The following is a 13,998-nucleotide window of genomic DNA, read 5'->3' on the forward strand; positions in this document are numbered from 1 at the left end:
TTCTCAGAAATAGTAGCAGGCTGATAAATTTGGTTTTTGTTACAAAGAACAAGAATTAGACTTTGTCAGGAGGCAGCCACCTAAATAATGTAATACTCTTTATAGCCCAGAATTTTTAAACATTTTACTAAGTTGCCATTTCAGAAGGTTTTAAACATAGACAAAACCTGATGTTGTGATATATCTTACTGTGTAATGTGTCTTAAGATAAAACTGCTCATATATATAATTACTACAAATAAGTGGAAATCTGTATATAAAATTCAGAAATTTAGTTCTTTTAGAAATTCTGATGTTATATAATGTCACTTCCTCCTATTCTAAAAACATGACCCCTCTTGTCTGAATAAGGTTATTCTTAGTAGTTGATGTTTTGAGATTTAAAAGCAAACATAACCCTGGCCTGAAAAAAGAGAGTTCTGACTCCTCGCTGGCTATGTGAACTTAGACAAATCTAGAGAAAGAATTAGTAACTGTTCTGTATTTACTGTGTTATTACATTTCATTAAACCCAGAAATGTAAGTAAGTAACTTAATAGCTAATGAAACAAAAATTTAGGCATCCTAATTGATTTGGCTTAGTATTTTGCTTCTACCACCATCTCTTTATCGATCCACATTCTTTATTAAGTCATCCCAGTTTCTACCTCTTTATTGGAATTATTTCTTTAAGTTCTGTGATATACATAGGTATACCAGGGGTTGCAAACTCAAGGATCTGCAAAGACAAATGCTACATGCTCACAAGAACAGAGGAGGTAATGTAAGTAAGTGCAATAAACCAAAAGTAAGATAACAAAGGAAAAAGAGGACAAACTGGCATCCTTAAGGTTGATACAGTGGGATCTACACCCTTCTCAACTGTACCTCATTGTTGCCAGATCTCCCCATTTCTTAGGAAGAGAGAGTTACTTAGATATTTCCTATGATATTTCCTGATTTTAAAAACACTGGGACAGATGGTATGCCAGCTTTTAGCCTCTGTATTCACTATTTAGTGATCCTCTTATATTCACTAATAGCTTAATCTGGGAAAAAATATGAGATATTAAGGTTCTGCTAAGCTTTTTTACTTGGGTGGTTTTAAACTTTCTAACTTTAACAATTAGTAATATCACTAACCAAGGTAGGAAGTTGGGATGTCAAGTGTTTCTGAACAAATAATGATTAGTTTGGTTAAATTGAAAATGAAAGTTAGGAGTTCAGTTCTAGAGAGAAATGTGGAAAGTCATCAGCAATTAGGTGATAGTTGAGGCTACAAAAGTAAGATAATCCAGAAAAAGTACATGAAGAATGAGATTAATGACGGAACCATGGGGAACACCAACTTCTAGAGAACATGAGGAAAAAGGAGAATGGAGGGGTGTGGGAAGCTAGGAAGGTTCAAGCCAGTAAAGCCAGTAAAGCCCCAAGGAACAAAGGAACAAACAAACAAAAAAAACCTGCTGAGACACTAATAAGCAGCAGGAGGAGACCAAGGGAGTTGTTTAAAGATTTAATAATGAGCAAGTCCCTTATTACCTTTGCTTGTATAAGTTTCAGCAGCAAGATACAGATTTCACATTATTCAACAAGTTGAAAAGTGGATAAAATTTAACTGCCAAATGGATTAGTTTCTACAATATATTAAGAACTTAGAAATCAATAAGAAAAAAACAACCCAGAGGAAAAAAAAATGGATAAAAGGCCTTTCATATAAATATAAATATAAATATAAATATAAATATAAATATAAATATAAATGCATAACCTCATTACCAACCAAGGAAATGAAAATTGAAACTCAATGAGATGATTATTTTATACCCTCAAGATTGGCAAAAGTTAGGAAGACTGGTAATATCAAGTGTGGGTCAGTGGAAACTTACTGTCAGTGGCAGTATGAATTGATAAAGCTTTAAAAAAACAATGTAAAGCTGAACATTAAAATACTATATAAATGCCATATGTATATAGATATCTATATACTAGGGAAATTCTTGTACATGTGTTCCAGGAGATATTTACAAGAATGTCAACATGGAGGGAGGGAAAAAGTAACTTAAAAGTCTATCAAATGAGTTAAGTGAATTGCGACATAGTTAAATGTCAATTTATTCTCAATTCAAGGAATTATAGCTGCATTTAACAACACAAATAACTCCTACAAATAAACTGGTGAGACACAGCAATCACAGAAGGCCATATTTTTAAAAATTAGGAAACATCTGTAAATTACTTATTGTGTACATGTTCTAACTTTACCAGTGTTATCACTGAACTTAATCACACATGCATAAAATGTTATTTAATGTTATTTTTTAAAGCTTAAAAATAAGCAAAAGTAAATAATGTGCAGGGATACAGACATACATCTTGGGGGAAAAAGGGAGGACGTAATCTTAAGTTTTAGAATAGTGGTTGGTTACCTCTGGACAGGAGGCAGGGAGATGCTGCAGGGAACAAACAGCACTGGTGATGTTGTACTTCTTAACCTGCCTGGTCATTCACAAGCATTTATTATATTGTTTGGTAAAAACCAATATTATATGGGGTAAAGTATACTTTTTAAAATGGTAAAATCATAGTTCTCACACAAATACAAAATGAATACATGTCAAGGTTTTATCATGGTTCTCACAAATACAAAATGAATACATGTCAAGGTTTTATAATCATTAAATTTATAAGGGAGCTAGGAAGATATTGCAACCATTTCAAGGGAGAATTCAAAGTCCCACACATACCGTATAAACACCACAGAGTACTGAAATTAATTTACACATACTTGCAAAACTGGTCAACATCTATAGAGTGTTAGTTACATTTACTGAACATAAGTCATTGGCATATTTATGGACAAGAATTTGTATTATTACTACTTTTCAGCAACCTACAGAGTTGCAAATGCTCCAGAAGGATATGCTGGAGACAGGACACCTGTAATCTTTTTTGCCTATTTCAAAGTCTCAATTTCTTTACACATGTAAACTTTTCTATGTGTCAAATATTTCATTCCAAAGAGATGAAGAATAAAATAAATTATGTGGACTAGTCTGTGTATCTCTTTCAAGGTGTTTACTATAGGGAGAGGAACGAGGTTCCTATCTGGAGGAGGTATCAGATTTGAAGGAACGGTCACCTTGATTTTGTTTCCTTTGAGAGAGGCAGTGTATAAGTACATACATTTGCTCTGGGAAAGGAGCCCATGTGGGGAGGGGGCGGTTGAGTGACAGTGGAGGCAATAATTGCAAAGACAATTGCGATTACATTCAAAGTCACAATGTAGATTTGGAAAGGAAAAATGGACTTTTCTTCCTCTGAGATTGAAGGAAAGGAAAGAAGCTAAGCTAAAGATATTTGAAGTCATTACAAAGAAGTTGAGAGTCTCTAAAGAAAAGGAACTGTTTATGATAGATGACTTAATAGATTATAAAGTCATAAGAAATTACCAAGTGAATGGTATTATAGATGTTGTATGAATTTTTAACAACATGTAGTAGAGAAACTGAGTGTATACTTGTAGCATACCCTGAGTTCCAGCTCTGTTACTAATAGTTCGCGTGGCATTAAAACAATCCTTTAGTATCTGTGGACCTTAGATTCTTTGTCTATAAATAAAGAGGAGGTTAGACTAAATGGTTTCTAAATTCCTTTCTTGGAATCTATGAGAAAACTAAAGAACAGTTGACACTGACCTGGATATAAAATATAATTGAGATAGGCAGAGATGAGTCTCAGAAACAGTCAAGATAAAACAAATAGCATGAGAAAAAGAAAACATAGGGCTTTTTTGGCAGGCAGAATATGTGGTACATCAGTTGTGGTTTTCCTGAGAGTTTGTGAATATAGAGTAATGAGGTAAAAAGAAAGTATATTTTTCTCTTTAACTGTAGTTGTCTTATATACTTTACATGTGCATAATAAACTCTCAGGAGATATTTTTAAATAAGTGGCCTTGAATATCTAGAACTGATAGAACCGAATTATTTTGGAAGTTATGTTATTTCTGTTCATACAGAGAAATGGGGCAGCAGGGTCGAGGTGCAGGAGGAAGAATTAGCTTCAGTTTGTAGTTACATGCACTGTTTCAGAAATCCAACTGTCAGTCTTCAAAACAAGACCGTATACAAACACTTCATGTCTAATGCCATGTGAACAGTTAGAAAGCTAATCAGGATGCCTGACTGGCTCAGTTGGTAGAGCATGCAACTCTTGATCTTAGGGTCGTGAGTTTGAGCCCCACATCAGGTGTAGAGATGATAAATAGATGATAAAAAAACTTTAAAATATAAATACATAAAAACAAAATGGCATCATAAGAGGTCATTCACAAAAACATACTGTTTACATGTCTGACCCAAATGCATGCAAATCTAGGCCTCAGTGGTTATGTTTTAACAAGACTGTGGTGTTATTAAATAACAACAGTCCTGAATACAGCATGTATTAAAGTATAGCTATAAACAAGGTTTTGTGTTTGTTTGTTTTTTTTCTTTTCTTCATTTTATCATCCTCTCCAAGCTATAGGTAAAAACACTGATTTATCTCATTTTCTTTCAGGTATCTATTTGTCAGATTTAACATACATTGATTCAGCATACCCATCAACTGGCAGCATTTTAGAAAATGAGCAAAGATCAAATTTGATGAATAACATCCTTCGAATAATCTCTGATTTACAGCAGTCCTGTGAATATGGTACGTTTCTGGGGACTAATACTACACCATTATGCTGTGATTCTGTTGATTCATTTACCTGTTTTGATAGCCATTTTTTTGCATAGCAGAGAACAGCATCCTAATATAAAGGAAAATAATGATTGTTTAATTTAACTGTTTAATATTTAGCATCCTGTTTGAGATCCTGCTTTTAAGTAGTATTTCATATTTATTTATTTTTTTGTATTTCATATTTAAAATTTTAAGTTTTTTCTTTTGCAGCAACTTTGCTAACATAATTTATAAGATGATTTTCCATTATCTTCATCTCGTTTGATATCCTTGATTTATTATGTAAATAGTTCTTCTGTTTTTCAGTTAGGGAAGGAGCCCAGACCTATGATCCTTGTAACAATTGACTAGCTTTCCTGAGTTCCATATTGAATAAATAACTAATTTTTTGCTCAGGAGGTATTGTATGGAAACACACATGTACAAACAGCTTACACAAGCCCAGATGATGAGAAAAAGGGTGGTTTGGGTTTTTTTTTTTTAATGTTTTATAATGTTTGCATGCCTTCAGTTTGACAGGGAATAAAGATACCCTTATTTATTGGGATATACTTTTAAAATACTTAAAAAAGCAACTTATTGTCTGATTTTTTAAATAGATTTGTCTTAAAGCTAATTTATGTGCATGTATACTTAAAAAAAAAACTCAAAAATTTCCTTAAAGTTTATGTGTGGAAGGCAATTTATCAAATTTGTGGGATTTTATAAATTGTGCTGTTTAATTTTTTTAATATGATCTGAAGAGAAACCAGAGTATGTTTGTTTGTTTTAATCTATACAAACATGAACTCCAATTAAAAAAACTATACAAAAAAAATCTATACAAACATCATGCAACTGTAATTTTTTAAGTTGCCATCAGTTTTACATTAAATAAAATCTGTCTCAATAATGTCTTTCTAGAGTTCATTTAAATTTTGGTGCCTGCAGCCTAAACTTTTCTTAAAGTATATTTTTCTCTAACTTTTAAAATTCTAGTTAAGATATACTTTGTCAGATAATTATTTATTACATTTTGCCTAGATATCCCCATGTTGCCTCATGTTCAAAAATATCTGAACTCCGTTCAGTATATAGAAGAACTACAGAAGTTTGTGGAGGATGATAATTACAAGTAGGTTGGATCTTCAAAAGTAGTTTATTTAACTTTGTCCTGTCTTCTACCCTTTCATCCCTATGTGTTTAAACATCTGAATTTTACATCGTATCATACAAATGTCTAATCCAGGTATATGTTTACAGTGGTAAAAGTACTTATATGTATTTCTTTTTATTTTTGTATGTAGTTATTTTAATCACTTGATAGGATTGAAACAGTATACAAATAACCTCATCTGTTCTTCTGTTTAAAAGTATTTCACTTTTCTCAAATTTTAAGAGCTAATGTTTGATAGTTCCAGTTTAAATTTCTTCCTTTCTTTCTATATTCAAGCATGATATCTTTATAGAAATTTGTCTTTTAATAGATTGAAAAACTAATGAAACTCTACAAATCGGAGAATTACTCCTTTTATAATGGTAATTTTTGACACATCTTTGAATTTCTTTTTAATTGTTTTTTTGGATTGAACAAATATTGAACCTTCTTACCTCTAGGTGAGAGATGTGTCTAGCACCATACTTACCATTATCTCTATTATAGCAAGTACTTTATTAAATATTTTAAAAATCACTTTTAAGATACAGCTGTCCAGGGCAGCCCCTCAGCAGTTTAGCGCTGCCTTCAGCCCAGGGCCTGATCCTGGGGTCCTGGGATTGAGTCTCACATCAGGCTCCCTGCATGGAGCCTGCTTCTGTCTCTGCCTGTGTTTCTGCCTCTGTGTGTGTGTGTGTGTGTGTGTGTGTGTGTGTGTGTGTGTGTGTCATGAATAAATAAGTAAAATCTTTAAAAAAAAAAAAGATACAGCTGTCCAGGGACGCCTGAGTAGCTCAGTGGTTAAGCACCTGCCTTCAGCTCAGAGTGTGATCCTGGAGTTCTGGGATAAAGTCCCGCATTGAGCTCTCTGCATGGAGCTTGCTTCTCCCTCTGCCTGTGTCTCTGCCTCTCTCTCTCTTTGTCTCTCATGAATAAATAAATAAAATCTTTAAAAAAAATAAAATAAAATAAAACACAGCTGTCCATTTCCTTCTCCTTAACATCCACAATACTGCCCAATGTGGGAAGGACTTTTAAATGTTAATAACCCTTTCTATTTTCAATGGTATACTGCTGGGGATTTTTTCAAAAGATGAGAGGATAAAGAGCTTATGTATTTCTCTTGAGGCTTCTGATGCTTCTTGTGACTTCATTTGTTAATTTCAAATAAAGTTTTGCTTAGCTTTATTATGCCAATTATTCCCAAGGTTTCACATTTAACTTTGTGTCTTTCAGAAATATTTTTTTCTAATAAAAGGCCATACTTATACATACTTTAAACAGTTATCAAAGTGAGAGACTAGGCTATTTTTAATTATTAATACATTATATAGGGGCACCTGGGTGGTTCAGTCAGTTTAAACATCTGCCTTTGGCTCATGTCATGATCCTGAGGTCCTGGAATTGAGTCCCATGTCAGGCTCCCTGCTCAGCAGGGAGTCTGCTTCTCCCTCTTCATTTGCCTCTCTCCCCCGCTTATGTTCTCTCTCTCTCAAATAAATAAAATCTTTAAGAAATAATAATTGAAAATATATATTAGGTAACATTTTCTTATACAATAGTGATCATCAACTTTCTTGTTCCATAAGTTTCAACAATTTTTGAAGAGTACCAATAAAAGGCTAGTAATTCTGGAAAATAATTAGAAATAACTTTTCTTCAAGGATTAAAGCTCTAGATAACATATATGTTTAAATGTATCAAATTTTATTAATGTTTAAAAATACCTTTATTACCGTCTCTTTTCCTACACCATAATATTGCCACTTTTATATTTCTAATATCAATTTTTATTTTATAAAACAAAAAATGTTTTCATTTGAGAAATGTATGACATCAGTGGATCAGCTTTTCAAGGCTGCAGTGTTTTCATAAACCTGTTGTCGCCCTAGGTTGTGAGCTTCATGAGTTTGATGGTCTGTATCTTCTTACCACTATCTCTTCTTAGTTCTAATCACTGGCATAGCGCAAAACACTCATGTTTTGTCCAATGAGGTATAGAAGATTATCTTAAAACTCAAAATATGGTTATGTAGTTATTCAGAATTTCTGTATCTGGCTCACACTTGTTGGATTTAAAAGAAGTTAAACTATTCAATAGGAGTGAAGCCTAAGAAATTGTTGCAAAGTTATAGAGGATGGTAAGTTTTTATTAACTGTGATGAAAGTAAAGATGTTTATGTAAGCTAAGTTTTATTTTGTTAGAAGGATATAGTAGCCAATTAAGCCATTAAATAATTTTAACTGTAAACCTAAGATACCTTCATTTTGGTAGGAAAGCTGATGTTATTATACTGATCTTTGTTTTCATGAGTAGCTAAAACCAGAATAGCCTTCCCATTATATTCACTTTAACATATTTATTAAGCTTTTGCTCTAGGTGAGTTACTGTGCTAGTTGCCAGGATTACAAACAAAATCTTGTTCTTGCCCTTAAGAAGCTCAGTCTAATACAAAACACATCCACAAAACAGACGATTACAAAGCAGTTCAAACATTAATAGAGATATGTCCAGGATGCAATGGGAGCATAGATGGGGGTGGAGGGAGAACTAATTCAGCTTCAACTGGGAAAAAAAAAAACATGAACAGCTTCAGGAGACAGTGTCACCTGAGGCTTATTAATCTTAACAGGTGAGTAGGAGATACCTCCACATAAAGGGTAAGGAAAAATATTCCAGGGGATGGAGTGATCAGAGGATTAACATGGGAAACAGTGTTTTTGCCTGGGGGAACAAGTCGCTTGATGGTATTGGGACATTAGATGGGAAACTGAAGAAGATAGTTTTTAAAGATGCAGTTTTGTTGTATGAACCTACTAATTCAGTGTATTTTAATTATTAAATTACATTTATTTAATTATTTTTTTAAAGTTTTATGATGAGAGATTTAAATAAAAATGACACCTTTTGTTTATTCAAAGGCCTCTGTTTTTGGCAATTTTATCTATATAGGCAATCAGTATAGATACTACAAATTAATGCATGTTTTTAATCAGGATGAAGATCTTTCAGAGTTCCTTCATTTTGATACTGAACAGAGTATCTTTTCTCAGTGAAGCAGCATCACTGTTACTATATGGTGTTTTGATGATGACATAGGCAACTTACCTCTGACTTCACTGCTGTTCTTTAAGATGCTTCTGTCTTTTATACTGCGGACAGCAGTGTGATTCACCTGTAGCTTATATTCTGTTCCTTTGTGTTGCTAGTTCTGTATTAGGAAATTATAGTTATTTTGTTTACTTTTGTGTCCTCTGCATAATAAGCTGTGAGCTTCAGAAGTGCAGGGATACCATGTCTGCTTTGGTCTCTGTATATTCCAGTGCAAAGAGCACAGTGCCCAGCACAAAACAGGTGTTCAATAACTTATTTATCAAATGAATGAATTCAGCATAACCTATAGCCCATATAATTCAAGTAAACTGCTCTGTTTACTTGAAACAGAAAGAAAAGAGAAAGAGCAGAGAGTTCTGGTTAAGTACTGTTCTGTACTGCAGTTTACACTGTCAAATAATTGGAATATAATAGTATATAATTCCCTCTGAGGTTATCGTGGAAATAATAAGTTGAGAACCTATAATAAGGTTTATCATGATGAGTATCACATGTAGTGTGCAATTTCATTTAAAAATTCCAATTGGTAGAATGCTTTTTTAAAAAAATTTATATTTAGACTAATAGTAATAATAGACTTTGTGGACTATTCCAAAGTTCTACACCTGCTTTATTATCCTTTCCTGAAATAGTTTCCATTGATAGGAGTCATAATCTCTTTTTGCTGTGGAACTCAAAACTGGATATATTATCCTAAATGGAACTTAAATACCAGCTAATAAACTTTGACTTAGGACAGGGATTTACCAGGAATTTTGCAAACAACCTTTTTAATATTGAAGATCTTTCTTTTAAGAAGTTGAATTGGTTATTTTTTGGGATGTTTTAAAAATTTTTAGTATTACAGAAGCCATTAGTCCATCCAGTACAGATTCTAGAAGTAATTTGTGTAACACATTTAGTAATATACATGAAAATTCCTGAATTCAAGTGTCAGGTACCGATATAACCTCAAATTAAATCACTTTTTAAAAGTCACAAATCAAATATATTTAAATGTGTTGAACCATTTGGCATGATTGGGGTAGTTTGGGGAGATTTTTCTGTTTCTAAATATGGACTTTAATGTTTTTTCCTCTCTCTAATATTTCCTAGAATAACCATAAGATATGTTTTGTATAAAAGAGATAAGAGCTTTACTGTTGAAGATTGTTCTTGAAGACAAATAACAGCTGAGATTATTTTATTAAAATGCTTAATTTTTTGGTGAGGAAATACATAATTTTAATATTGTCAAATATTAATCATTTTATGTGTTTTGTTTCTTTTTAAAATTCAGGCTTTCGTTAAAGATAGAACCAGGGACAAGCACACCACGATCTGCTGCTTCAAGAGAAGATTTAGTAGGTTAGTGTGTAGTTTTTTTTGATTACCAAATAATAAATCAGATAACCTAAATAGGACAGAATATGATTCAAAATAAATAAATAAATACTTAGCACTTTTTATTATACATGCAAGAATTTATTTTTGGTATTAAACTAGATCACTTATTTGCTTGGGTTTTTTTGTTTTTTAATTAAAAGTTATTTGGATTTTGTAGTAACATACAAACAAGCCAACTAATCAAGAAAAATAGATACAGCAAACAAAAAGTAAGTGCTTATGAATAACTGTTCTTTTTTATTAAGAATATACTGTCCTAGTTAATGAAGGTTGATTACATTAAATTTTCCTGTGGTCTCAGAGGAAAATTTTACTAATTTGAATAATTATGGAAGTCAGTTTTAGTAACTTAACTCTTTGGAAATTTCACTCTAATACTGGGCCAAGGACTGAATTTTTTCTTTTTTTTTTTTTTTTGGCGGTGTCATCTTTTTTTGTTGTTGTTTTTTTAATTATTTTTATTGGAGTTCAGTTTGCCAACATTTAGCATAATACCCAGTGCTCATCCCGCCAAGTGCCCCTCTCAGTGACCATCACCCAGTCACCCCAACCCCCCACCCACCTCCTCTTCCACTACCCCTTGTTCATTTCCCAGAGTTAGGTGTCTCTCATGTTTTGTCACCCTCACTGATATTTTCACTCATTTTCTCTCCTTTCTCTTTATTCCGTTTCACTAATTTTTAAATTCCCCAAATGAATGAGACCATATAATGTTTCAAGGACTGAAAATATTTAAAAAATAGTCATAGTCCCATAATAGACCTGTCACATTATAATGGGGTAATAAATGTATACCACACATAATTAAAAATATAAAATTGGAGAGAATTGTTCGTTACTTAAGAGATTATTAATAAGTACCTTTTTAAAAATTTCAAATGCAGACTTGGGCATCAAGCTTCATAATATTGCATATCCTGTAGGTAGATGCCCATCCAATAAGATGTGGAAGAAGCAAGGGGACAAGCCATGACCATATCTAGCAGGAGAGGATTATAAGCAGAGAAAAACATGGCAGTCTTAACTTTGCTTTTGTTTGCATTTTGTTTGCATTGTTTGCTCTTAACTTTGCTTTTGTTTGCATTGTTAAAGTGATCTTCTGCAAATCTGTGTACTCTTCAAGTTCTGGTTTTTTAATTCCCGTAAGTCGGAACAGTGTCAACGTAGATTGAAATTCCAACTTCAATGCTTGACCTGCCATACACATCCTTCCTCTAAGAGGTTGAAACTAAGAGAAGTGTGTAAAATTAAATGAGCACTGAAGTGAGATTTAGAGACCTGAGTGATTAGTCCGGGCTTTATCTGCGATAGGATATCCTGAGCCCGTCTCTTCTAATTCTGCTTCCTCTATAAAAAAGGCAAATACTGGGGATCCCTGGGTGGCTCAGCGGTTTAGCGCCTGCCTTTGGCCCAGGGCTCGACCCTGAAGTCCCGAGATCAAGTCCCATGTCGGGCTCCCTGCATGGAGCCTGCTTCTCCCTCTGCCTGTGTCTCTGCCTCTCTCTCTCACTTTCTCTATCATAAATAAATAAATAAATCTTTAAAAAAAAAAAAAAGGCAAATACTAATACTGCCTCTTAATGCTATTAAGATAGAAATTAACAGCTTTTGGGCACCCCCGGTGGCGCAGCGGTTTAGCGCCGCATGCAGCCCGGGGGCTGATCCTGGAGACCCAGGATGGAGTCCAGCGTCAGGCTCACTGCATGGAGCCTGCTTCTCCCTCTGCCTGTGTCTCTGCCTCTCAGTCTCTCTCTCTCTCTCTGAATAAATAAATTTAAAAAAAAATACTTAAAAAAAAAAAATAAAAGCATGTAAAATTAAAAAGAAATTAACAGCTTTTGTGTGTAAGACTCAGAAAATAATGTTCAGTCAATTAAATACAATTGTCATCTTAAAATTTAAAACGTTTTGTATTTTTTATCAAAGGATTAAAAAGACAGCAGTCTTTTGAAACCATTTGAAAATTTCTCTCTCTCTCTCTCTCTCTCACTTTTTTGCATTTAACCTCTAGGTCCTGAAGTAGGAGCATCTCCACAAAGTGGAAGAAAAAGTGTGGCAGCTGAAGGAGCCTTGCTGCCACAGACACCACCATCCCCCCGGAACCTGATTCCACATGGACACAGGAAGTGCCATAGCTTGGGTTATAAGTCAGCATCTTTCATTTGTCTTTCAGATTTTTAAGTTGTTTATAGCTGGATTTATTTTCTATATATTTTATTGGTTAAACAGAAAATAGTGTCCTTGCATAGTTTTATTTGTATAGCAATTGTTTTCTCCTGATTCAGTAAAATATCTTGTTTGCCTAAAAGCATTTAGTTCTTCCTCTACCTTAATTTGGAAATAAGTTTCTCCCAACAGTGCCTTTATATTTGGGGGAGATATATTAACTGTATTACAGAGTATCATCATAAAATCAGGAAAGCAATATGCTATTTTCCTTTTAAATTACAGCCTTTATTTCAAAACAGTCATTGTTTGTCTTAATCAAAATAAGTCACCATAAATTAAGGTCTATAAAAATTACTTTTTATTCCTAAATATAAAGAAAAGGAAACTGATTTTTTTGTTTAACGTCATTACCTTTGCAAGATTGTTAACTCAAAATGGGGCCCATAGTTCACTTTTGCCATGATTTTTGTGAAAATTTAATAGCTGCTTTCCAAAAGTGAATGTAAAAACAATTTTTTCATGGACCTACAACTCAAGATGAAATTAAGATACCTGTTACATAAGATATGGCCTGGCCTGGTTTCCTAAAATATTTTCCCTAAACTTAATTTGTGGCCTTCATGGTAAAATCTGTATCTTTATTACTGTGAGAGTTCAGAAGTCCGTTCAGGATAGAAACTAAATCTTCTGTCTTGAATCTTTATAAATATATTTTATATCTTGAATTACCTGAATTATACCAACATTAATAAAAGATATTAAACCTATTTCTCTTTTTCCAGCTTCATTCATAAAATGAACACAGCAGAGTTTAAGAGTGCAACATTCCCAAATGCAGGGCCAAGGCATCTGTTAGATGATAGCGTCATGGAGCCCCATGCACCATCTCGAGGCCAAGCTGAAAGTTCTACTCTTTCTAGTGGAATATCAATAGGTGAGAAATACTTCTCTGAGAGGATTCCAGTTTATGTAAACTGGAATTTTTAATAAAACTCCGCTGGAAAAAAAAAGTCATTAACCCAAATACATAGAGAAAACTTGATAAAAGTAAAGTAGCAGTTAGATACAGGATCATCTTATTGTAGCTACTGAAGTTAATAAATTATGGTGTTTTAAAAACTGCTTGATGGTTTTGACTCCAGCAGGGGATACATTTAAGGAATGGAGGAAAAAGGAGATGGGCTGGATGAACTGATTACCTCATGCAGTCTTTAGGAATGAGGAAGGGGGAAGAATTGGTATACTCCCAGTTTTTTGGATTCATCAGCTAGTTAGATGATGGTACTATTACCATGATAGAGAAGACCAGAAGAGCAGTCATTTATAAATGGTAAGGTATTTGTGAAGGATGACTGGGTTTGAGGAATTAGGAATCCTATTTTGGACATGTTCAGTCCACATGGAGTTATCAGATGGGTAACTGAATATATGACTCTTGAGCTCAAAGGGTTCTGTAGGTCTGTAGATATTAAATATAGGA

General features: G+C 33.4%; 1 protein-coding gene across 4 annotated transcripts in view; it reads left to right on the forward strand.

Annotated features, from left to right (window-relative positions):
- RALGPS2 (Ral GEF with PH domain and SH3 binding motif 2) overlaps positions 1–13,998 on the forward strand; it is a 161,201-nt gene that overhangs the window by 119,040 nt on the left and 28,163 nt on the right. For all 4 annotated transcript variants that reach the window (XM_072733112.1, XM_072733115.1, XM_072733113.1 and 1 more), the window contains 5 exons: positions 4,543–4,680; positions 5,737–5,827; positions 10,243–10,310; positions 12,361–12,496; positions 13,301–13,452. In XM_072733112.1, the coding sequence (XP_072589213.1) occupies positions 4,543–4,680; positions 5,737–5,827; positions 10,243–10,310; positions 12,361–12,496; positions 13,301–13,452 (585 nt within the window). The remainder of the gene's footprint in view (positions 1–4,542; positions 4,681–5,736; positions 5,828–10,242; positions 10,311–12,360; positions 12,497–13,300; positions 13,453–13,998) is intronic.

This window comes from Vulpes vulpes, chromosome 13 (genome assembly GCF_048418805.1).
Source record: "Vulpes vulpes isolate BD-2025 chromosome 13, VulVul3, whole genome shotgun sequence".
NCBI classification, from domain to species: Eukaryota; Metazoa; Chordata; class Mammalia; order Carnivora; family Canidae; genus Vulpes; species Vulpes vulpes.